This window comes from Salvelinus namaycush, unplaced genomic scaffold (assembly GCF_016432855.1).
Source record: "Salvelinus namaycush isolate Seneca unplaced genomic scaffold, SaNama_1.0 Scaffold177, whole genome shotgun sequence".
Classification (NCBI taxonomy): domain Eukaryota; kingdom Metazoa; phylum Chordata; class Actinopteri; order Salmoniformes; family Salmonidae; genus Salvelinus; species Salvelinus namaycush.
In genome coordinates, this window is record NW_024058530.1 from 44,295 (window position 1) to 71,625 (window position 27,331).

The 27,331-nt window shown below is 42.6% G+C and overlaps 1 protein-coding gene across 3 annotated transcripts in view; it reads right to left on the reverse strand.

The window, feature by feature from the left end:
* Positions 1 to 27,331, reverse strand: part of LOC120037604 (trichohyalin-like) — a 58,682-nt gene that overhangs the window by 26,011 nt on the left and 5,340 nt on the right. Inside the window, exons 6-13 of one of the 3 annotated variants that reach the window (XM_038983601.1) lie at positions 20,323 to 20,328; positions 19,427 to 19,432; positions 18,863 to 18,937; positions 17,976 to 18,589; positions 17,408 to 17,912; positions 17,154 to 17,222; positions 16,953 to 17,027; positions 7,098 to 7,175 (exon numbers count right to left, since the gene is read on the reverse strand). In XM_038983601.1, the coding sequence (XP_038839529.1) occupies positions 7,098 to 7,175; positions 16,953 to 17,027; positions 17,154 to 17,222; positions 17,408 to 17,912; positions 17,976 to 18,589; positions 18,863 to 18,937; positions 19,427 to 19,432; positions 20,323 to 20,328 (1,428 nt within the window). Of the gene's footprint in view, positions 1 to 7,097; positions 7,176 to 16,952; positions 17,028 to 17,153; positions 17,223 to 17,407; positions 18,590 to 18,862; positions 18,938 to 19,426; positions 19,433 to 20,322; positions 20,329 to 27,331 lie in introns of all 3 variants that reach the window. The other 2 variants (XM_038983602.1, XM_038983600.1) reach the window with 2 other exon arrangements.

Consider the following 27,331-nt stretch of genomic DNA (forward strand, 5'->3'; position numbering starts at 1 on the left):
ACAGGAAACACTTACTTTTTCAGACAAAACAGATAAATTAAATACAAATTTTTGCCACAGGAGATGAAACATCGTCGTTTTGAGGAGTGGGAGAGCAGGCAGAGGAAGGTAAGGGATTTCACCAAGTTGATATCATCTGTATATTATGTAAGTGATAAATGCAGACATTCTGTACATTACCTTGGAAATAATGGACGACGCAGCAGGACAAGGCGGAGCCGAGTCCCTTTGCGGAGTTATTTTTTTAACGTACAGAAAGGAGGCGTTTATCCTGCTTATACTACAGTTACCAAAGACAATAATACTAAAGCACACATTTATCTGCAGAAATCCTGCTGCTGCTTGCTGCTACTGCTACTATGCACTGGCTTCCTGCTCCCAGCACCACCCCAGACTCCACCTGTTAGGTTCTGTGTTCCTGCCAGGGTCTTTGGTATAGCTTACCACACTCACTGCTGTAGGCTATTTTATATTGACGCTTTTGTTGGTCAATTTCTTCAACTGATGATCAGGTCTATATAATTATCAAACATACATTAGTAATGGAAAGGAAACACATACTCTTTGTTTAAGTATTACAATTCTCCGTTAGTAGGCAGAAGTTGGTACAGAGGACAGTATATGATCGCTCTCCCCAGGTTCTGCAAAATGTCTAAGACATCCTGTAACTCATATAGCCTCTCCAGTCCCCCTTGCGTGACTTTCCCTGGCAACAACATTTTAGTAAACCTAACCTCCCCTTGACAGCAGCAACCATCTTATCAGCAGTTAAAAGCTCAGAAGTGGGTTTGACTGAAACTTGACCTTTCATCACAAGTATCGGGTCATAACAAGGTGAACGAGTCCAAGCATCTTCTGACAGGTGTCTGTTTATCACCAGGCCTGCTGCAGCCTTGTGTTCTCAGACAACCAGTGGTATTGTCAGAACCTCAGATAGCCAGGTGGGGTCCAGACAGGAGGAGTATGAACGTAGACTGGTTTCTACCTTCTGATAGTGTCTGAAGGGCACAACACTCAGAACAGGTGTTAATACACACACAGAGGTCTGCTAGAAGAGGAGACCTTACAGTTTATCATAACACCATTTATTAACCCTTTAAAAGGTATGAGACCTTGGTTTAACCCCTTCACTTTGCTTGGGCAGTGAGCTACCCTGAAGGAGCAGAGCCTATATCTCCAAGGCATGCATTATTCATTGCTTAATAAATGGTTAAACTTATTTCTACGTGCTCTTTTCTTTCCGAACTGGTTTTAAATGCCCATTCTAGAATTCAACAATGCTGTGGTATAAATATATTTATAACTGAACACTAACAGTAATGCATATTGTAGTCAACAGAGGAGAGAAGACAGAGGGGGGTCTCTCACCCAGAGCAGCCTGATGGAGGGCCCTTTAAGATCAAATACCAGGATGGGAGGGAGCGGATTAGGAGATTCCTGCTGTCTGAATCCATTCAGGTAAATCATTAATTTACTTGTTGATAAACTCACTACTATAAATGTACATTTCAGGATGAATTACAATTGTTAATGTTGGTCTTTTGTTATATAGATGTTGTTTGAGTTTGTGGGGGAGGATGATGCCTGGAGTGAGGTTTTTACCCTCCAGGCAGCAGCGGGCTTCACAACCCTGAAGAGCACCATTAATGGGTCATTGGAGGACCATGACATTAGGGAGTCCACAACACTGTATGTGTTGTGGTTGTCTGTGGAGGATGTACAGGTCACTAGCATGACAATACTTAATAATAATGTATTTGATGTTTGTATCGGACTACATTTGAACTACTTGATAGTTACAACCCCCTCTCCTCACTTCTCGCCTGTCCCCTCTCCTCTCGCGTGTCCCCTCTCCTCACCTCTCGCCTGTCCCCTCTCCTCACCTCTCGCATGTCCCCTCTCCTCACCTCTCGCCTGTCCCCTCTCCTCACTTCTCCCCTGTCCCCTCTCCTCACCTGTCCCCTCTCAACACCTCTCGCCTGTCCCCTCTCCTCACCTCTCGCCAGCCTCCTCTCCTCACCTCTCGCCTGTCCCCTCTCCTCACCTCTCGCCTGTCCCCTCTCCTCACCTCTCACCTATCCCCTCTCCTCACCTCTCACCTGTCCCCTCTCCTCACTTCTCACGTGTCCCCTCTCCTCACCTGTCTCCTCTCAACACCTCTCACCTGTCCCCTCTCCTCATCTCTCGCGTGTCTCCTCTCCTCACCTCTCACCTGTCCCCTCTCCTCACCTCTCACCTGTCCCCTCACCTCACCTGTCCCCTCTCCTCACCTCTCGCCTGTCCCCTCTCCTCACCTGTCCCCTCTCTTCACCTCTCGCCTGTCCCCTCTCACCTGTCCCCTCTCCTCACCTCTCACCAGCCCCCTCTCCTCACCTCTCACCAGCCCCCTCTCCTCACCTCTCGCCTGTCCCCTCTCCTCACTCCTCACCTGTCCCCTCTCAACACCTCTCGCCTGTCCCCTCTCCTCACCTCTCACCAGCCCCCTCTCCTCACCTCTCACCAGCTCCCTCTCCTCACCTCTCACCAGCCCCCTCTCCTCACCTCTCACCTCCTTCATCAGCATCCTTTCCTTCTCATCACCCCTCACCCTGAATGTCCTCACTCTTTTCTTCTTTCCACCCCTCACCTTCTAACTCATTTTCTCCCTCACCTTCACCTCCCTCATCTCCATCACTTATGTTTTAGTGGTGTGTGTGTTTGGAGTATTCAGGAGTTGTGTTTTAGTGGTGTGTGTGTGTTTGGAGTATTGGCGGGCACTATGAACTCTGCTCCCTCTCGTGTGTGTGTGTGTGTGTGTGTGTGTGTGTGTGTGTGTGTGTGTGTGTGTGTGTGTGTGTGTGTGTGTGTGTGTGTGTGTGTGTGTGTGTGTGTGTGTGTGTGTGTGTGTGTGTGTGTGTGTGTGTGTGTGTGTGTGTGTGTGTGTGTGTGTGTGTGTGTGTGCAGGGTAGGGGGCATGGTGTAGTAGAGAGCATAGCAGAGCAGACCCCAGGTCTCAGACAGCTCTCTGTGTTTCCTCTGTAAGCTCTGATTCTGATTGGTTAGAATAAAACACATTACAGGAATTTTACAAGATGCTCCGCTTGGTGGCTGAATTCATAGCTGAAACTTTGCTTTGCACAAACTCTGCTTGACAGATCAGAACGTTACAGAGCGCTGAAAACATGACTGTCTGAACCAAACCTGTGAGCCAGAAGATGGGCTTTTAGCCAGATTGTTGTTGAAATACAACATCTATAAAGCATTACTGAAAGCAGAAAGTCAGGTACCCAAGCTAACATTCAACTACAGAACATAGAAACATCATTCTGGCACTATGGGGACACTATTGAAATCCAATGCCGTCAGTACAGAATGTCTCTTTTCAGAGTCCTGGTGGAGATGGAGAGAGCTCTCAGGGCCAGAGAGAGTGGTTAGTTGATGTTGAATGTAGTAGGTTATCATTCCATGTAAAGTGCATTGAGCCTCAGTGAAAAGCTCTGTATAAAAAGCATGTATTATTGTTAAGGCGTGGCTGCCACTTCCTGTCTGAGAGCCAGTGTTAGACTTAGACATGCCTGTGTATAATGCCATCACACAAACCCCAGCATTCAACACACACAAACCCCCCCTGTCCTGAATAGACTGTGTGTGTGTGACAGGGAGTCAGACAGGAAATCAAGAATATGATTCATTGATGTTCTGAAGACAACTGACTTTAAATGAACATTTATAACTTTCATCAGAAGTAACTTCACAAACCATTATTATATATTATTTATGGTTTCAGGAATTCCAGTGTCTTGACCCATGCTAATCCTGGTCAACAACACAACAGACAAATATCCCAACCACTCCAAGTAATAACATCACCAAAAGTAGTGGCCATGTTGACTTTTAGTCTCTGTCTCAATGACCTCATTTATATTCCACATGTCTGTACAATCACTTCAGAGTCTGGGGTCAGAAACCATGTGGAGTCTGGTCTGTAGACTCTCTCACTCTCCTCAACATTAAATAGCTCTTACAGACAGATTGGGTTGGAACCAAAGTCTCATGTGGACCACAAGACTGTGTTAGATTACACAAGTCTTCAGGTCTGAGATATGGTGACTTATTACACCAGCTTGGTTCACCGAACCACAAGACTGTGTTAGCTTACACAAGTCTTCAGGTCTGAGATATGGTGACTTATTACACCAGCTTGGTTCACCAGACCACAAGACTGTGTTAGATTACACAAGTCTTCAGGTCTGAGATATGGTGACTTATTACACCAGCTTGGTTCACCAGACCACAAGACTGTGTTAGCTTACACAAGTCTTCAGGTCTGAGATATGGTGACTTATTACACCAGCTTGGTTCACCAGACCACAAGACTGTGTTAGATTACACAAGTCTTCAGGTCTGAGATATGGTGACTTATTACACCAGCTTGGTTCACCAGACCACAAGACTGTGTTAGCTTACACAAGTCTTCAGGTCTGAGATATGGTGACTTATTACACCAGCTTGGTTCACCAGACCACAAGACTGTGTTAGCTTACACAAGTCTTCAGGTCTGAGATATGGTGACTTATTACACCAGCTTGGTTCACCAGACCACAAGACTGTGTTAGATTACACAAGTCTTCAGGTCTGAGATATGGTGACTTATTACACCAGCTTGATTCACCGGACCACAAGGAGCCATTTAAAGCTCTTAGGGAATCAGCCGAGTCCTTGACTACAAATCACTTTCAATGGAGATTCTTCATCTGCGTCCGGGAAACCAGCCCTTGGAGTTTTCTTGTAACCCGTTAAATAAATCAACCCAATCCTGAAGATCAGACAGTTGGTAACCTTTCACAAGACAGTGAATGACAGTTAGTGAATGTCTGGACAAAGGTCAGAGACTGTGACTTGTCCATTAAACACTAAATGGTGTGAATGGGAGACACTGGATGTGTGTGTTCTGGTAACAGTCACTTCAAAGGTCCATGAACTTTAACAGAACCAGTGTCTCCATCCATTAAGTTCTCAGCTCCTCTCACATCTGTTTATCCCAGGACCCTTCTGATCTGACTGACAGGTCAGAGGTCAGGGGTCATACCTGATACTGCTACTGTCACGGTTGTCGTAAGGACGGGACCAAGGCGCAGCGGATGTTGAGTTCCACATATTTATTTCAAAGTGAAACTTATGCAAAAAAACAATAAATCAGAAAACGATCAATGAAACGTGACTACGTGATGCACAGGCACAAACACAAAACAATATCCCACAAACACAGGTGGGAAAAACAGTTACTTAAATATGATCCCCAATTAGAGACAACGATTACCAGCTGCCTCTAATTGGGAACCATACAAAACACCAACATAGAAAATATAAACTAGAACACAACATAGACATTTTAAACTAGAATACCCCCTAGTCGCGCCCTCACCTACTACACCATAGAGAAACAAGGGCTCTCTATAGTCAGGACGTGACAGTACCCCCCCCCCCCAAAACCTGAAACCAAATGGGAGGGTAGGGGGGGGGTGATGAGTGTCGTGGCGGCTCCGGTGTAGGTCGTAGCCCCCCGCCCAGACCCCGGATCCGGCCATCGCGGAGGCTACATAAAGTTTCAACATGAAACATACAATTCGATTGTGTAATTGATTGATAACAGGAAGTACTGTGTGGTAAATACAGTATGGTTCTCTCTGTTCAATAGTAGACCTCCTCAAACACTGAGTAAAAGTCTCACTCAGATACAGCATGGTTCTCTCTGTTCAATAGTAGACCTCCTCAAACACTGAGTAAAAGTCTCACTCAGATACAGCATGGTTCTCTCTGTTCAATAGTAGACCTCCTCAAACACTGAGTAAAAGTCTCACTCAGATACAGCATGGTTCTCTCTGTTCAATAGTAGACCTCCTCAAACACTGAGTAAAAGTCTCACTCAGATACAGCATGGTTCTCTCTGTTCAATAGTAGACCTCCTCAAACACTGAGTAAAAGTCTCACTCAGATACAGCATGGTTCTCTCTGTTCAATAGTAGACCTCCTCAAACACTGAGTAAAAGTCTCACTCAGATACAGCATGGTTCTCTCTGTTCAATAGTAGACCTCCTCAAACACTGAGTAAAAGTCTCACTCAGATCTTTAGAGTTCTCAGTCTCTGACTCCGCCCACTGACCTCCTGACCCCCCACAACCCTCTCCATTCTAAAAGGCTGCAGTGCAAAGGTCAATAATCTACGTTGGTTTGGAATTCTGTTTTACGTCTCATCAAGATCTTTACAGACCTCCCTCCCCTCCTTCTCTAGACACTGTAGACTGGACCAGACATTATTCTGACCTGTTTTCCCCATGATCACCATGATCCATGGTCACTCACCACGGTACAGTGGACAGTAGACCTGGTCTGGTTCTACACATAGACGGTGATGGTGAATCATGTCAGATTGTGGAGAAGCCAACTTGATGAGTTTCTCCCGACCCAGCCCATCAACCCTATCAGTGCCCTCTGACCTCTCCCCTCTCCTTCCAGTCTCTTCTGCAACACTGAGTGAGCTTCACTGACCTCTTTCAAGTTCTGTCTCAGTCTCTCCACCTCTCTCCTCCATCTGTCTATTCTTCTGCTCCATCTGTCTGCTGAACTCCCTCTGCATCTTTGTCTGTGAGATCATCATGTTCCTCTGTAACTCAGGTAGGACTATCTTCATCAGGTTTCTCTCTGCTTCAACTCTGGCCTCTCCTTCATAGTTCTCCATCATCTCCTCTATCTCCTGTCTGTGTCTCTCCTCCATCTCCCTCCTCTCATTCTCTGTCTTCTCTCTAAATCTCTCCATCTTTCTCTCCATCTCCTCCCTCCTATCAGACTCCCTCTTCAGCTCCTTCTCCAGCTCTATTTTCTTCTCCTCATCCCTCTTCTTTCACCCGTCTCTCCAGTTCTGTTATTTGGGAGACACTGGGGAGTCTGGACTGCTGCTCTCTCCTCCCACTGCAACACAACACACAGCACTGATCAACACACTGACTCTCTGGAGGATGTACAACAGAGTCAAATATAATATAATCTACATCCATAACTCACTATCTGGAGGATGTACAACAGAGTCAAATATAATATAATCTACATCCATAACTCACTAAGTGGAGGATTTATCTCCATGCTGTTTGTCCTCCTCAGTGGAAGTGTGGGGTCTGTATCTGAGGTCTCTCCTCCCACTGTAACACAACATAGAGAACTGGTCAACATACTGACTCATCAGAGACACATTTAAAACATAGTATAAACAAACTACAAATACATCACACATCAGAGTGAAATATAGATTATTGGAGAAAATAGAGAATATCAAGATTGATGACAGTTTGAGACAACATATATAACTCACTAAGTGAAGGATGGTCCACTATAGACTAGAAACAGTAGGAGACAACAGGACAATATTGATAACTCACTAAGTGAAGGATGGTCCACTATAGACTATAAACAGTAGGAGACAACAGGACAATAGTGATAACTCACTAAGTGAAGGATGGTCCACTATAGACTAGAAACAGTAGGAGACAACAGGACAATAGTGATAACTCACTAAGTGAAGGATGGTCCACTATAGACAAGAAACAGTAGGAGACAACAGGACAATAGTGATAACTCACTTAGTGAAGGTTGGTCCACTATAGACTAGAAACAGTAGGAGACAACAGGACAATAGTGATAACTCACTAAGTGAAGGATGGTCCACTATAGACTAGAAACAGTAAGAGACAACAGGACAATATTGATAACTCACTAAGTGAAGGATGGTCCACTATAGACTAGAAACAGAAGGAGACAACAGGACAATAGTGATAACTCACTAAGTGAAGGATGGTCCACTATAGACTAGAAACAGTAGGAGACAACAGGACAATAGTGATAACTCACTAAGTGAAGGATGGTCCACTATAGACTAGAAACAGAAGGAGACAACAGGACAATAGTGATAACTCACTAAGTGAAGGATGGTCCACTATAGACTAGAAACAGAAGGAGACAACAGGACAATAGTGATAACTCACTAAGTGAAGGATGGTCCACTATAGACTAGAAACAGTAGGAGACAACAGGACAATAGTGATAACTCACTAAGTGAAGGATGGTCCACTATAGACTAGAAACAGTAGGAGACAACAGGACAATAGTGATAACTCACTAAGTGAAGGATGGTCCACTATAGACTAGAAACAGAAGGAGACAACAGGACAATAGTGATAACTCACTAAGTGAAGGATGGTCAACTATAGACTAGAAACAGTAGGAGACAACAGGACAATAGTGATAACTCACTAAGTGGAGGATGGTCCACTATAGACTAGAAACAGTAGGAGACAACAGGACAATAGTGATAACTCACTAAGTGAAGGATGGTCCACTATAGACTAGAAACAGTAGGAGACAACAGGACAATAGTGATAACTCACTAAGTGAAGGATGGTCCACTATAGACTAGAAACAGTAGGAGACAACAGGACAATAGTGATAACTCACTAAGTGAAGGATGGTCCACTATAGACTAGAAACAGTAGGAGACAACAGGACAATATTGATAACTCACTAAGTGAAGGATGGTCCACTATAGACTAGAAACAGTAGGAGACAACAGGACAATAGTGATAACTCACTAAGTGAAGGATGGTCCACTATAGACTAGAAACAGTAGGAGACAACAGGACAATAGTGATAACTCACTAAGTGAAGGATGGTCCACTATAGACTAGAAACAGTAGGAGACAACAGGACAATAGTGATAACTCACTAAGTGAAGGATGGTCCACTATAGACTAGAAACAGTAGGAGACAACAGGACAATAGTGATAACTCACTAAGTGAAGGATGGTCCACTATAGACTAGAAACAGTAGGAGACAACAGGACAATAGTGATAACTCACTAAGTGAAGGATGGTCCACTATAGACTAGAAACAGTAGGAGACAACAGGACAATATTGATAACTCACAAAGTGAAGGATGGTCCACTATAGACTAGAAACAGTAGGAGACAACAGGACAATACTGATAACTCACTAAGTGAAGGATGGTCCACTATAGACTAGAAACAGTAGGAGACAACAGGACAATAGTGATAACTCACTTAGTGAAGGATGGTCCACTATAGACTAGAAACAGTAGGAGACAACAGGACAATAGTGATAACTCACTAAGTGAAGGATGGTCCACTATAGACTAGAAACAGTAGGAGACAACAGGACAATAGTGATAACTCACTAAGTGAAGGATGGTCCACTATAGACTAGAAACAGTAGGAGACAACAGGACAATATTGATAACTCACTAAGTGAAGGATGGTCCACTATAGACTAGAAACAGTAGGAGACAACAGGACAATATTGATAACTCACTAAGTGAAGGATGGTCCACTATAGACTAGAAACAGTAGGAGACAACAGGACAATAGTGATAACTCACTAAGTGAAGGATGGTCCACTATAGACTAGAAACAGTAGGAGACAACAGGACAATAGTGATAACTCACTAAGTGAAGGATGGTCCACTATAGACTAGAAACAGTAGGAGACAACAGGACAATAGTGATAACTCACTAAGTGAAGGATGGTCCACTATAGACTAGAAACAGTAGGAGACAACAGGACAATAGTGATAACTCACTAAGTGAAGGATGGTCCACTATAGACTAGAAACAGTAGGAGACAACAGGACAATAGTGATAACTCACTAAGTGAAGGATGGTCCACTATAGACTAGAAACAGTAGGAGACAACAGGACAATAGTGATAACTCACTAAGTGAAGGATGGTCCACTATAGACTAGAAACAGTAGGAGACAACAGGACAATAGTGATAACTCACTAAGTGAAGGATGGTCCACTATAGACTAGAAACAGTAGGAGACAACAGGACAATATTGATAACTCACAAAGTGAAGGATGGTCCACTATAGACTAGAAACAGTAGGAGACAACAGGACAATACTGATAACTCACTAAGTGAAGGATGGTCCACTATAGACTAGAAACAGTAGGAGACAACAGGACAATAGTGATAACTCACTTAGTGAAGGATGGTCCACTATAGACTAGAAACAGTAGGAGACAACAGGACAATAGTGATAACTCACTAAGTGAAGGATGGTCCACTATAGACTAGAAACAGTAGGAGACAACAGGACAATAGTGATAACTCACTAAGTGAAGGATGGTCCACTATAGACTAGAAACAGTAGGAGACAACAGGACAATAGTGATAACTCACTAAGTGAAGGATGGTCCACTATAGACTAGAAACAGAAGGAGACAACAGGACAATAGTGATAACTCACTAAGTGAAGGATGGTCAACTATAGACTAGAAACAGTAGGAGACAACAGGACAATAGTGATAACTCACTAAGTGGAGGATGGTCCACTATAGACTAGAAACAGTAGGAGACAACAGGACAATAGTGATAACTCACTAAGTGAAGGATGGTCCACTATAGACTAGAAACAGTAGGAGACAACAGGACAATAGTGATAACTCACTAAGTGAAGGATGGTCCACTATAGACTAGAAACAGTAGGAGACAACAGGACAATAGTGATAACTCACTAAGTGAAGGATGGTCCACTATAGACTAGAAACAGTAGGAGACAACAGGACAATATTGATAACTCACTAAGTGAAGGATGGTCCACTATAGACTAGAAACAGTAGGAGACAACAGGACAATAGTGATAACTCACTAAGTGAAGGATGGTCCACTATAGACTAGAAACAGTAGGAGACAACAGGACAATAGTGATAACTCACTAAGTGAAGGATGGTCCACTATAGACTAGAAACAGTAGGAGACAACAGGACAATAGTGATAACTCACTAAGTGAAGGATGGTCCACTATAGACTAGAAACAGTAGGAGACAACAGGACAATAGTGATAACTCACTAAGTGAAGGATGGTCCACTATAGACTAGAAACAGTAGGAGACAACAGGACAATAGTGATAACTCACTAAGTGAAGGATGGTCCACTATAGACTAGAAACAGTAGGAGACAACAGGACAATATTGATAACTCACAAAGTGAAGGATGGTCCACTATAGACTAGAAACAGTAGGAGACAACAGGACAATACTGATAACTCACTAAGTGAAGGATGGTCCACTATAGACTAGAAACAGTAGGAGACAACAGGACAATAGTGATAACTCACTTAGTGAAGGATGGTCCACTATAGACTAGAAACAGTAGGAGACAACAGGACAATAGTGATAACTCACTAAGTGAAGGATGGTCCACTATAGACTAGAAACAGTAGGAGACAACAGGACAATAGTGATAACTCACTAAGTGAAGGATGGTCCACTATAGACTAGAAACAGTAGGAGACAACAGGACAATAGTGATAACCCACTAAGTGAAGGATGGTCCACTATAGACTAGAAACAGTAGGAGACAACAGGACAATATTGATAACTCACTAAGTGAAGGATGGTCCACTATAGACTAGAAACAGTAGGAGACAACAGGACAATAGTGATAACTCACTAAGTGAAGGATGGTCCACTATAGACTAGAAACAGTAGGAGACAACAGGACAATAGTGATAACTCACTAAGTGAAGGATGGTCCACTATAGACTAGAAACAGTAGGAGACAACAGGACAATATTGATAACTCACTAAGTGAAGGATGGTTCACTATAGACTAGAAACAGTAGGAGACAACAGGACAATAGTGATAACTCACTAAGTGAAGGATAGTCCACTATAGACTAGAAACAGTAGGAGACAACAGAACAATAGTGATAACTCACTAAGTGAAGGATAGTCCACTATAGACTAGAAACAGTAGGAGACAACAGGACAATAGTGATAACTCACTAAGTGAAGGATGGTCCACTATAGACTAGAAACAGTAGGAGACAACAGGACAATATTGATAACTCACTAAGTGAAGGATGGTCCACTATAGACTAGAAACAGTAGGAGACAACAGGACAATATTGATAACTCACTAAGTGAAGGATGGTCCACTATAGACTAGAAACAGTAGGAGACAACAGGACAATAGTGATAACTCACTAAGTGAAGGATGGTCCACTATAGACTAGAAACAGTAGGAGACAACAGGACAATAGTGATAACTCACTAAGTGAAGGATGGTCCACTATAGACTAGAAACAGTAGGAGACAACAGGACAATAGTGATAACTCACTAAGTGAAGGATGGTCCACTATAGACTAGAAACAGTAGGAGACAACAGGACAATATTGATAACTCACTAAGTGAAGGATGGTCCACTATAGACTAGAAACAGTAGGAGACAACAGGACAATAGTGATAACTCACTAAGTGAAGGATGGTCCACTATAGACTAGAAACAGTAGGAGACAACAGGACAATATTGATAACTCACTAAGTGAAGGATGGTCCACTATAGACTAGAAACAGTAGGAGACAACAGGACAATACTGATAACTCACTAAGTGAAGGATGGTCCACTATAGACTAGAAACAGTAGGAGACAACAGGACAATATTGATAACTCACTAAGTGAAGGATGGTCCACTATAGACTAGAAACAGTAGGAGACAACAGGACAATATTGATAACTCACTAAGTGAAGGATGGTCCACTATAGACTAGAAACAGTAGGAGACAACAGGACAATAGTGATAACTCACTAAGTGAAGGATGGTCCACTATAGACTAGAAACAGTAGGAGACAACAGGACAATATTGATAACTCACTAAGTGAAGGATGGTCCACTATAGACTAGAAACAGTAGGAGACAACAGGACAATATTGATAACTCACTAAGTGAAGGATGGTCCACTATAGACTAGAAACAGTAGGAGACAACAGTACAATATTGATAACTCACTAAGTGAAGGATGGTCCACTATAGACTAGAAACAGTAGGAGACAACAGGACAATAGTGATAACTCACTAAGTGAAGGATGGTCCACTATAGACTAGAAACAGTAGGAGACAACAGGACAATAGTGATAACTCACTAAGTGAAGGATGGTCCACTATAGACTAGAAACAGTAGGAGACAACAGGACAATATTGATAACTCACTAAGTGAAGGATGGTCCACTATAGACTAGAAACAGTAGGAGACAACAGGACAATAGTGATAACTCACTAAGTGAAGGATGGTCCACTATAGACTAGAAACAGTAGGAGACAACAGGACAATATTGATAACTCACTAAGTGAAGGATGGTCCACTATAGACTAGAAACAGTAGGAGACAACAGGACAATAGTGATAACTCACTAAGTGAAGGATGGTCCACTATAGACTAGAAACAGTAGGAGACAACAGGACAATAGTGATAACTCACTAAGTGAAGGATGGTCCACTATAGACTAGAAACAGTAGGAGACAACAGGACAATAGTGATAACAACTTCCGGCGCCGAAAAGAGATGGCCGCCTCGCTTCGCGTTCCTTGGAAAATATGCAGTATTTTGTTTTTTTACGTGTTATTTCTTACATCGGTACCCCGGGTAATCTTAGGTTTCATTACATACAGTCGGGAGGAACTACTGAATATACGATTAACGTCAACTCATCATCGTTCCTACCAGGAATATGACTTTCCCGAAACGGATCCAGTGTTTTGCCTTCCACCCAATACAATGGATCTGATCCCAGCCGGCGACCCTGTGCGACGCCGAAAAAGGGGAAAACGTGGCGGTCTCGTGGTCAGGCTTCGGAGACGGGCACATCGCGCTCCACTCCCTAGCATACTACTCGCCAATGTCCAGTCTCTTGACAATAAGGTTGATGAAATCCGAGCACGGGTAGCATTCCAGAGAGACATCAGGGATTGCAACGTGCTCTGCTTCACGGAAACATGGCTAACTCAAGGGACGCTAACGGAGTCGGTGCAGCCAGCTGGTTTCTTCATGCATCGCGCCGACAGAAACAAACATCTTTCCGGTAAGAAGAGGGGCGGGGGGGTATGCCTTATGATTAACGAGAAGTGGTGTGATCATCATAACAACACACAAGAACTCAAGTCGTTCTGTTCACCTGATCTAGAACTCCTCACAATCAAATGTCGACCGCATTATCTACCAAGGGAATTCTCGTCAATCATAATCACAGCCGTATACATTCCCCCCCAAGCAGACACATCGATGGCCCTGAACGAACTTTATCTGACTCTTTGTAAACTGGAAACCACACACCCTGAGGCTGCATTCATCGTAGCTGGGGATTTTAACAAGGCTAATCTAAAAACAAAACTCCCTAAATTCTATCAGCATATCGATTGCGCTACCAGGGCTGGAAAAACACTAGACCATTGTTATACTAATTTCCGCGACGCTTATAAGGCCCTCCCCCGCCCCCCTTTCGGAAAAGCTGACCACGACTCCATTTTGTTGATTCCTGCCTACAAACAGAAACTCAAACAACAAGCTCCCGCGCTCAGGTCTGTTCAACGCTGGTCCGACCAATCTGAATCCACGCTTCAAGACTGCTTCGATCACGCGGATTGGAATATGTTCCGCATCGCGTCCAACAACAATATTGACGAATATGCTGATTCGGTGAGCGAGTTCATTAGGAAGTGCATTGACGATGTCGTACCCACAGCAACGATAAAAACATTCCCAAACCAGAAACCGTGGATTGACGGCAGCATTCGCGTGAAACTGAAAGCGCGAACCACTGCTTTTAACCAGGGCAAGGTGACCGGAAGCATGACCGAATACAAACAGTGTAGCTATTCTCTCCGCAAGGCAATCAAACAGGCTAAGTCTCAGTACAGAGACAAAATCGAGTCGAAATTCAACAGCTCAGACACAAGAGGTATGTGGCAGGGTCTACAGTCAATCACGGATTACAAAAAGAAAACCAGCCCCGTCGAGGACCAGGATGTCTTGCTCCCAGACAGGCTAAACAACTTTTTTGCCCGCTTTGAGGACAATACAGTGCCACTGACACGGCCCCCTACCAAAACCTGCGGGCTCTCCTTCACTGCAGCCGAGGTGAGTAAAACATTTAAACGTGTTAACCCTCGCAAGGCTGCAGGCCCAGACGGCATTCCCAGCCGCGTCCTCAGAGCATGCGCAGACCAGCTGGCTGGTGTGTTTACGGACATATTCAATCAATCCTTATCCCAGTCTGCTGTTCCCACATGCTTCAAGAGGGCCACCATTGTTCCTGTTCCCAAGAAAGCTAAGGTAACTGAGCTAAACGACTACCGCCCCGTAGCACTCACTTCCGTCATCATGAAGTGCTTTGAGAGACTAGTCAAGGACCATATCACCTCCACCCTACCGGACACCCTAGACCCACTCCAATTTGCTTACCGATCCAATAGGTCCACAGACGACGCAATCGCAACCACACTGCACACTGCCCTAACCCATCTGGACAAGAGGAATACCCATGTGAGAATGCTGTTCATCGATTACAGCTCAGCATTTAACACCATAGTACCCTCCAAACTCGTCATCAAGCTCGAGACCCTGGGTCTCGACCCCGCCCTGTGCAACTGGGTCCTGGACTTCCTGACGGGCCGCCCCCAGGTGGTGAGGGTAGGTAACAACATCTCCACCCCGCTGATCCTCAACACTGGGGCCCCACAAGGGTGCGTTCTGAGCCCTCTCCTGTACTCCCTGTTCACCCACGACTGCGTGGCCATGCACGCCTCCAACTCAATCATCAAGTTTGCGGATGACACTACAGTGGTAGGCTTGATCACCAACAACGACGAGACGGCCTACAGGGAGGAGGTGAGGGCCCTCGGAGTGTGGTGTCAGGAAAATAACCTCATACTCAACGTCAACAAAACAAAGGAGATGATTGTGGACTTCAGGAAACAGCAGAGGGAGCACCCCCCTATCCACATCGACGGGTCAGTAGTGGAGAAGGTGGAAAGTTTTAAGTTCCTCGGTGTACACATCACGGACAAAGTGAATTGGTCCACCCACACAGACAGCGTTGTGAAGAAGGCGCAGCAGCGCCTCTTCAACCTCAGGAGGCTGAAGAAATTCGGCTTGTCACCAAAAGCACTCACAAACTTCTACAGATGCACAATCGAGAGCATCCTGTCGGGCTGTATCACCGCCTGGTACGGCAACTGCTCCGCCCACAACCGTAAGGCTCTCCAGAGGGTAGTGAGGTCTGCAGAACGCATCACCAGGGGCAAACTACCTGCCCTCCAGGACACCTACACCACCCGATGTCACAGGAAGGCCATAAAGATCATCAAGGACAACAACCACCCAAGCCACTGCCTGTTCACCCCGCTATCATCCAGAAGGCGAGGTCCGTACAGGTGCATCAAAGCAGGGACCGAGAGACTGAAAAACAGCTTCTATCTCAAGGCCATCAGACTGTTAAACAGCCACCACTAACATTTAGCGGCCGCTGCCAACATACTGACTCAACTCCAGCCACTTTAAAAATGGGAATTGATGGAAATTATGTAAAAATGTACCACTAGCCACTTTAAGCAATGCCACTTAATACAATGTTTACATACCCTACATTACCCATCTCATATGTATATACTGTACTCTATATCATCTACTGCATCTTGCCATCTTTATGCAATACATGTACCACTAGCCACTTTAAACTATGCCACTTTATGTTTACATACCCTACAGTACTCATCTCATACGTATATACCGTACTCTATACCATCTACTGCATCTGCCATGCCGTTCTGTACCACCACTCATTCATATATCTTTATGTACATATTCTTTATCCCTTACACTTGTGTGTGTGTGTAAGGTAGTAGTGTGGAATTGTTAGGTTAGATTACTGTTGGTTATTACTGCATTGTCGGAACTAGAAGCACAAGCATTTCGCTACACTCGCATTAACATCTGCTAACCATGTGTATGTGACTAATAAAATTTGATTTGATTTTGATTTGATTTGATTTGAACTCACTAAGTGAAGGATGGTCCACTATAGACTAGAAACAGTAGGAGACAACAGGACAATACTGATAACTCACTGGATGGAGGAAGCTCCTTGCTGTGTCTCCTCCTGACTGGGAGTATGGAACCTGTATCTGATGTCTCTCCAGGTTCTAAAATAATAGAACAACCATTTAGAATGGGAACATTTACCTCAGTGACACATGAAGGCACATAGACCTACTGAAGGGGAGTTCTGGGTTTCTATTGAAATGTTAAGTATCACATATCTCACTCACCAGTCATCTGGGCTGAGATCTCTCTTCTCAGTCTCTCTACCTCAGTCTTCACATCACATATCTGTTGAGCTGAAATAACAAAGGAGGACTAGGATCTGAATTCTGTGTTAAAGACTTTAGACAGAAATATGATGCAGAGGGAAAGTATGAAGTGATGGACAACAATATTCACAACTCAGTGGAGAGTCGACAATAACCTGAGAATTGAGGAAAGTACAGAAGACTAAATGTATTAATGGTGTGAATAATCTTACCCAGTTCAGCATTTTCATTGTTGACATCCTCCACCTGTTTGTCTCTTTCCTTTAACTGCTTCTCTCTCTCCTCTAGTAGGTTATCTTTCTCTTCTACTTCCTGTCTCCTCTCTTTTAGTTTGTTCTCTTTTCCCTCCAGTACTTTGTCTCTCTCTTCCAGTAGTTTGTCTTTCTCTTCCAGTAGTTTGTCTTTCTCTTCCAGTAGTCTGTCCTTCTCTCCCAGTCTGTGGTTGCTGTCCTCTAGTTGAAGGTCTCTTTCCTTTAGTTGGTTCTCTTTCTCTTCCAGTAGTTTGTCTTTCTCTTCCAGTAGTCTGTCCTTCTCCCCCAGTCTATAGTTGCTGTCCTCTAGTTGAAGGTCTCTTTCCTTTAGTTGGTCCTCTCTCTCTTCCAATAGTTTGTCTCTCTCTTCCAGTAGTCTGTCTTTCTCTCCCAGTCTATAGTTTCTCTCCTTTAGTTGAAGGTCTCTTTCCTTTAGTTGGTTCTCTTTCTCTTCCAGTAGTCTGTCCTTCTCTCCCAGTCTGTGGTTGCTGTCCTCTAGTTGAAGGTCTCTTTCCTTTAGTTGGTTCTCTTTCTCTTCCAGTAGTCTGTCCTTCTCCCCCAGTCTATAGTTGCTGTCCTCTAGTTGAAGGTCTCTTTCCTTTAGTTGGTTCTCTTTCTCTTCCAGTAGTCTGTCCTTCTCTTCCAGTCTATAGTTTCTGTCCTCTAGTTGAAGGTCTTTATCCTTAATTTTTTTGTCTTTGTCTCCTAGTTCAATCTGCTTCTCCTTTATTTCACTATCCTTTCCCTTCAGTTGTTTGTCTCTCTCTTCCAGTAGTTTGTCTCTCTCTTCTAGTAGTCTGTACTTCTCTCCCAGTCTATAGTTTCTGTCCTCTAGTTGAAGGTCTTTTTCCTGCAGCAGGACTCTGAAGTTCTCTACTTGGCTGTTCTTGTCCTGCAGGTTCTTTCTCAGTGCCTCTAGTTGAATGTCTCTATCCTTTAGTTGCTTGTCTTTCTCTTTCAGTTGGTTGTCTTTCTTTTCTAATAGTTTCTCCCTCTGTCCCATTATCTGGTTCTTCTTCTCCAGGAGTCTCTCTTTCTCTCTCACTTCCGGGTTCATATCATCCAGTTGTGTGTCTTTCTCCTCTAGTTGTTTCATCATCTTCTGTCTTAATTTCTCTTGTAATTCTTTTACCATCTTCAACTCTGAGAGAGAGCAATTAACATATTTAATAGGTTGTTTGAATAAGTATTTATTAATTCATTCAATAGTATGCCTATAAAGACATTATCATTTGATGGAGGTGGTACAATTATTAGTAATTATTTCCTCCAGTCAACAGTTATCTGAGCTGAACCAATCATCAACTGGTCTATTGACTATTTGATACATTACAAATGAATTAGTCTGAAACACTGAATGACATCACTCATGTTCCCTGATTCAATCCTCTCTCCTCCAGACTCTCTCATACTTACGAAGCTCACCAGCTGATGCCTCCCTCTTCAGCTTGTCCTCCTGGGTCTCATGTTGTAAATACTCTGATCCTGAGGCTATGGTGTAAAACAGAGAGGTGAGTTCTGTGTGGGAGACTACATCACTATATACAGAACCAACAGAACCAACCAATCATATTTCTCCTGTTACTAAAGCCTCTCTCATGTAGGGACTGTGGGCACCAATGATATCTGGTTAACTTAACTCAATAATCTGATCAAATGATTATGTTCATTGTTAGTGATAAGCAGCATTGGGCTCCATGGCAGATACAGGATATTGTGTCAGGAGGCAGGGTTCTATGGAATATACATTCAGTAGAATTTGAGGAACATCTGACATCATAATCCAACCTACCTTGAGAACATTTGGGGAGAGTATTGATAAATGTAAAGAAACTGATTTAATTTGTAGCCTTGAAAAAGACACACTGCTGTTCACAAGGCCTGTAGTTTTTATAGTATCAGATTAACACTCTGGTCTGTTCTTTGTCTTGTGTTATTGGTTGTCAATAAACAAAACAGGAAAAAAAAGTAATTACTCACCCATTACTGATCATCCATTATCCAAGATGGAGAGTCATGAATAATGATCATGTAAAACAGAATGCATTAGTCATTATTGTTCATTGAATTTCTGTCTCATTACATAATTTAATGAAATACCATACATCATATTGGAATGACTGTCCATCACATTCATTACTAATGTACATCTAGGGAAAGGGATGTAAGCAGCACTACTATGTGAGCAGTCTGAGAATGACTGAATGCTTCATAATAAGACATCAAGCTGAATTCAAGCTGATTCTATTTTAATGTTGGTGTGTGAAATGTTGAGCTATATGGCAGATATATTGTGGGAGGTTTATGGTAATGCTCCTGATCATCCATTATCCAAGATGGAGAGGAATGAATATTGATCATGTATAACAAAATGTATGAGTTATTACAGTAACGTTCAATCCAATTTCAGTCACATTACATTATTCAATCAAATATCATACATCATATTGATATGACTGTTCATCACATTCATTACTAATGTACATCTAGGGAAAGGGATGTAAGCAGTGCTACTATTGGAACAGTCTAAACATCACAGAATGATTCATACTAGGACATCAAACTGAATTCAAGCTGATTTCATGTTCATTTTGGAATGTGAAATATTGACATCTATGGCAGATATATTGTGGGAGATCTATGATATGAAAATTCTGGATAATTTGAAAAACATCTATACATCTTAATCCAAGAGAACATTTGGGGAGAGTATTGATAAATGTAAAGAAACTGATTTAATTTGTAGCCTTGAAAAAGACACACTGCTGTTCACAAGGCCTGTAGTTTTTATAGTATCAGATTAACACTCTGGTCTGTTCTTTGTCTTGTGTTTTTGGTTGTCAGTAAACAAAACAGACTAATAAGTAATTACTCACCTAATGCTGATCATCCATTATCCAAGATGGAGAGTCATGAATAATGATCATGTAAAACAGAATGCATTAGTTATTATTGTTCATTGAATTTCTGTCTCATTACATAATTTAATGAAATACCATACATCATATTGGAATGACTGTTCATCACATTCATTACTAATGTACATCTAGGGAAAGGGATGTAAGCAGTGCTACTATTGGAACAGTCTAAAAATCACAGAATGATTCATACTAGGACATCAAACTGAATTCAAGCTGATTTCATGTTCATTTTGGAATGTGAAATGTTGACCTCTATGCCAGATATATTGTGGGAGATCTATGATATGAAAATTCTGGATAATTTGAAGAACAGCTAAACATCAAAATCCAACCTACCTTGAGAACATTTGGGGAGAGAATTGATAAAAGTAAAGAAACGGATTTAATTTGTAGCCTTGAAGAAGACAAACTGCTGTTCACACAACACAGTCTCACATTCAATTCGCGCATATATGTACAAAATGTATTTCAGCAGATTTCGTGCGTTTTTGTGCATTTTTGGGGTGGTTCAATTCGTTTGAAAATACACAAATTTCTGTGCTACTTAATTCGTGCGAAAAGACACGAATTTAACCAGTAGGCTACACAAGCCGTTTCAACAACCATGTAGACGCGATAATTTGTATTTCATTTTTGTTCTTCTTAATGGCTAATTCAACGTCATGAATATACAGAAATGTTGTCTTTGTTTAACCATGTTTTAAAATGTGTCATTGTATGCCTATATGTACTGTTTTAGACTTGCTGAACAGAATTTTTGAGAAAAGACGCACATTTACGTGCGACTTAATTCGTGGGAAATATTGTTTTATTAATGCCAATGCTGTTTTCTGTGCTTAATTTCGCTTAATACTTTGGATACTGGTGCACTTGTAATCAGAACGCCTTTTTGTCATGTAGGCAACCATACACGATTTTCTTCATAACCCATTTCATATTTCGTGGAGCCTAAATTACACCATTTTCTTCATAATGCATGTATTACATGTTAATGTAAAATAATGAATTATGTTGGCTTACACTTATGGCCTTTCTAAGGCCTTTCCATACCTTAAGGGAACATTTTAGCACTCACCATATGGTTAGTGAGAAACGCCACATTGCAAATGTACGGTCCCTTACTAGACGTCCTGCAACGTTTCTAAAATTCGCTGACACGTCGGGCCGTGCGCGGGGGAGAGATCTTTCAGGAAGTCATCAAACTAAATCTCTCGGACGTTCGGTTTCCGTTTTATAAAAATAACACATTTTGGTCATTTTTCCGCAGTCTCGGAAATTCCCACCAGAGGGAAAATAAATAATATTGCAAATGCACAAGCACATTGCAAATGCATGTGGCCTTTTCTCCTAAACTGAAAATATTTCGAAGACGTAATGGACAGTTGGCCCCGAACAAGATGGCGTCGAGGCCTCAACGCTTTTTGAGTTATGGCCATTTTTCTGGGATTAAAGGTCAAAAACGCAAAGTAGGGTGCTAATTTGACCGCTTCACGTCAAAGTACATAAGCATACGGTGTCAGGAAAAAAAGAACCAGCCATTTATCTATCGTAATTTAAGAGAAATCGTACATTGACAAATTGGTAATGTTCACAAAAAGGAGTTAAAAAAAAATAAAATACAGATCCAGTTGCAGTGTGTTCAGACGAACATTTTTTGAGTGGGTCTCGAAGCTCTGCCAGAATTCTGTGATTTTATGTGATTTGATGAAATAACACACACTCATTTAACCCTCTGTAAATAAGTAAGTTCTTAACATAAAGACTTAAAACTCAATATTATATAAGAGCCTACCCCAAGGAGGATATGTGTTCACTTTCAGCTTCCTATGTCAACCGGAAGTACCTTCAAATGGTGCCATAGGGTCAGTTTCGAAGGGTTAAAAAGGTCAGATCTGCCTCCCGGGTGGCACAGTGGTCTAGGGCACTGCATCGCAGTGCTAGCTGTGCCACCAGAGTCTCTGGGTTCGCGCCCAGGCTCTGCCGCAGCCGGCCGCGACCGGGAGGTCCGTTGGCCTAGCGTCGTCCGGGTTAGGGAGGGTTTGGCCGGTAGGGATATCCTTGTCTCATCGCGCTCCAGCGACTCCTGTGGCGGGCCGGGGGCAGTGCGCGCTAGCCAAGGGGGCCATGTGCACGGTGTTTCCTCCGACACATTGGTGCGGCTGGCTTCCGGGTTGGAGGCGCCGCTGTGTTAAGAAGCAGTGCGGCTTGGTTGGGTTGTGCTTCGGAGGACGCGTGGCTTTCGACCTTCGTCTCTCCTGAGCCCATACGGGAGTTGTAGTGATGAGACAAGATAGTAATTACTAGCGATTGGATACCACGAAGAAAAGGGGATAAAAGGATGGAGTGAAAAAGTACGGCGCTTAAAGACACACAAAGCCTGCAATGGCATTGCCATTATCTCCAGGCCGTGCCGATTTCAACGAGATGCCCCGCTTGACCGTAGCTAGCTCGGTCTGAGTGCAGCGACAGGGACAAGAAGAAGGACCCAAATGACCCTTTGACCTCAATTTCATATTTTTTTGCTTTTGGGAGACAGAGAGAGAACCGTTAAGGTTAGAAGCACAATTTGACCTCAGGAACGTTCCTAAGGTCCTCCCGATCTGTGCAAGCCTAACATTGACCGTGTGGCATTAACCCTTAACAGTTAAAAGAAGGTGTTTACATCAAACAGTTTACAATGACATGTCTCCCCATAGGAATACATTGCCTGCTCCCCTAAATTCAACCTGAAGCCTATGTGGGTTAATAATGCCTTATGAACCTGTCTTCGATGACAATCCATCAGGCCACTATGAGGTCTACCTGTGTCGATTCTAAGCTTCCTGGAGCAACCGGAAGTGGTTAAATCACCCTAAAAGTGTTTGCCATACCCAACCAGCAGTTTGAGAGAAATAGTGCATTCAACCCTATGTAAATCAGTGAGTTCTTAACGTATAAACTTAAAACTCAGGATTCTGTAAAAGCCCACTCCAATGAGGATATGTGTTTACTTTCAGCTTCCTGTGCCAACCGGAAGTGCCATAATTCACCGTGCTTTATGTGAATAGGCAACCCTCATGAACTGTAAATCAGTCATTCATCCCATCAGAGTTCAAGGAAAAATTTACACACCCACACAGAAAGGATGGAGTGACACACTGAGGGGCTTAGAGGCAGACAGTGCCTGCAATAGTTACTTTTGTTCCAACTTTTAAAGAACTGTCAGACCTAGAGTTCTGAAACTTTACAAACCTGTTCTAGAGCTCAGGTCGATTAACTTTTAGTTGCTATGAATCCCGGATCCGGGAGCACCCCCATCAGTAAAAAAGCTGACTAGCATAGCCTAGCATAGCGTCACAAGTAAATACTAGCATCTAAATATCATTAAATCACAAGTCCAAGACACCAGATGAAAGATACAGATCTTGTGAATAAAGCCACCATTTCAGATTTTTAAAATGTTTTACAGGGAAGACACAATATGTAAATCTATTAGCTAACCACGTTAGCAAAAGACACCACTTTTCTAACTCCATCAGTTTCTTACTCCATCAGGTGCTATCACCAATTCGGCCAAATAAAGATATTGATAGCCACTAACCAAGAAAAAACCTCATCAGATGACAGTCTGATAACATATTTATTGTATAGGATAGGTTTTGTTAGAAAAATTTGCATATTTCAGGTAGAAATCATAGTTTACAATTGCACCCACCATCACAACTCGACTAGAATAAATACAGAGAGCAACGTGTATTACCTAATTACTAATCATAAAACATTTCTTAAAAATACACAGCTCACAGCAATGGAAACACACAGATCTTGTGAATTCAGACAATATTTCAGATGTTCTAAGTGTTTTACAGCGAAAACACAATAAATCGTTATATTAGCATACCACATGTGCAAACGTTACCCGAGCATTGATACGAGCCAAAGAGAGCTATAACGTAATCATCGCCAAAATGTATTAATTTTTTCACTAACCTTCTCAGAATTCTTCCGATGACACTCCTGTAACATCATTTTACAACATACATATACAGTTTGTTCGAAAATGTGCATATTTAGCCACAAAAAAACGTGGTTATAACATGACAATACTAGCAAAACTAGCCTGAAAATGTCGGGGGCCATTTTGGACAGTGATCTGGCGTAATGAATAACTAATCGTAAACTTGACTAAAAAATATAGGGTGGACAGCAATCGAAAGACAAATTAATTCTTAATGCAATCGCTGAATAACATTTCTAAAATTATCCTTACTGTGCAATACAGGGTTCGCCAAGCGAAGCTATACCAAACAAAATGGCGGAATATGCGTATAACATTTTTCGACAGAACAACGATTTATCATCATAAATAGTTCTTACTGTGAGCTGTTCTTCCATCAGTATCTTGGGCAATGTATCCTTTCTTGGGTCTAATCTTCTTTTGGTCGAAAGCTGTCCTCTTGTCCGTCGAAATGACCACTAACGTTCGACCGGGACGCCGAAACGTGCCCGGTGCTTCAATGTGCATCACAAAGCAATGCCTCAAAATCGCACTAAACGGATATAAATTGCTATAAAACGGTTTAAATTAACTACCTTATGATGTTTTTAACACCTATAACGAGTAAAAACATGACCGGCGATATATAAGTGGCTAAACCAACGCTTGGAAAGCGAGCAAGTCCGACATCCATCGCGCGCAAGACGCAGCAGGAAAAGACCGGTACATCCGGTCTTTTCTGTTTTATACTGGCCCTGATTGCGCAATCGACTCCATTCAAATTGTCACCTCTTACTGACATCTAGAGGAAGGCATGGGCAGTGTTTGTATCCTCATAGGATTTACAGGGACTTTAAAACTGACCTGGGACCAGAGGCCAATATTTCTGAAATCTCACTCCATATCAGGAAAAGTGCTGTAGAATGAGTTCTGTTTCACTCAGAGACATAATTCAAACGGCTATAGAAACTAGAGAGTGTTTTCTATCCAATAATAACTATAATATGCATATTGTACGAGCAAGAATTGAGTATGAGGCAGTTTAATTTGGAGACGATAAATGCTAATGTTGAAACAGCACCCCCTATATTGAGAAAAGGTTTTAAGCACGGTGAGTTATGTGGCTCTAGAAGGTTCTCGGACCGATAAAAAGCCTTGTGCATTTGCATTGACTTCAATTCATTTTGAGCATTATGAAAATGGTGACATTTAGAAAAGTCCCAGAGTTGCAAGACTAGGTGCATTGAAACCGGCTCGGTCCATAGAGACGGACCCCGACATTTCTGTCCGATAGCTCATTCAAGGACCCCGTAGCAAGGCATGGAAAAAAGTGGAATTTCAGCACTAATTAAGGTTTTGCTCAGGCACCGAATGACCTATCGAGCCGAAACTTGGGATTCGAGGTCGCCTCACATAGGGCTAAACATAATGTGAGAACTGGACCCGCAGCTAGAACATAACTACGTATTATTTGTTTTATTATGGTTTAAATCGAAGGCGCTGTGAATTTTGGGCCTGCTCTGAAATATGTGATAGTTGGCTTCTAAACGAGTTGGAAAAAGTGAGTTTGGAGTCAGATGGTATCAGTTTGGTGTCTGAAAATATCTAATTGGCTGATGGACAATGACTTGCTAGTTGACTTTTGTGCATTTGCAATATGTTTCAACAGTGAAAAACCACCAAAATAGCGTTCTGAAAACACCACTAAAAATGACATCACCATAGTCTCCAGGCCGTGCCGAGTTCAACGAGATGCCCCGCTTGACCGTAGCTTGCTCGGTCTGAGCGCAGCGACAGTGACAAGAAGATGACCCTTGAACTACATTTCAAGTCTTTTGCTTTTGGGAGACAGAGAGAGAACTGTTAAGGTTTAGAAGCACAATTTGACCTCAGGAACGTTCCTAAGGTCTCTGTGCAAGCCTAACCTTGACCGTGTGACATTAACCCTTAACAGTTAAAAGAAGGTGTTTACATCAAACAGTTTACAATGACATCTCACCACATAGGAACACATTGCCTGCACCCCTAAATTCAACCTGAAGCCTATGTGGGTTATGAATGTCTTATGAACCTGTCTTCAATGACAATCCATCAAGCCACTATGAGGTCTACCTGTGTTGATTCTAAGCTTCCTGGAGCAACCGGAAGTGATAAAATCACCCTAAAAGTGTTTTGCCATACCCAACCAACAGTTTGTGATATATAGTGCATTCAACCCTGTGTAAATCAGTCAGTTCTTAACGTATAGACTTAAAACTCAGGATTCTGTAAAAGCATACCCCGATCAGGATATATTTACTTATAGCTTCCTGTGCCAACCGGAAGTGCCTTAAAATGGGGTCATAGGTGCTGTTTCGAAGGTTTAAAAAAGTCAGATCTTTCCAAAACTTTAAATGTGTGAATCGGTCAACCCTCATGAACTGTAAATCAGTAATTTCTCTAAACAGATGTCAAAGAAAATCTCTCTCTCTCTCTCACACACACACACACACACACACACACACACACACACACACACACACACACACACACACACACACACACACACACACACACACACACACACACACACACACACACACACACACACACACACACACACACACACACAGCAAGGATGGAGTGAAAAAGTATGGTGCTTAAAGACACACAGAGCCTTAAATGCTTTTAGGGGGGATCCAGACTTCCATACCCACTCTGGGAGCGCTATACTACCGCCCCAAATCAATGGGCGCTGGCCTGAGTGATTTATGAAGGTTTTCAAAAAATATTCTATGTTTTTTCTTCTGGAAAATATTTTATGTTTTTTCTTCTCGAGTCAATGGCCTGAGTGATTTATGGAGGTTTTCAAAAAATATTCTAAGTCCAAACTTTTAGTGCACCTGGTATTTTTTTGGTGTTACCAGGCGTCATTTTTCAAAACGGTTGAAATTGCTTTTAGGGGGCATCCAGAGTGTCACATGACCGGATGAGGTAACTATTCTTGTT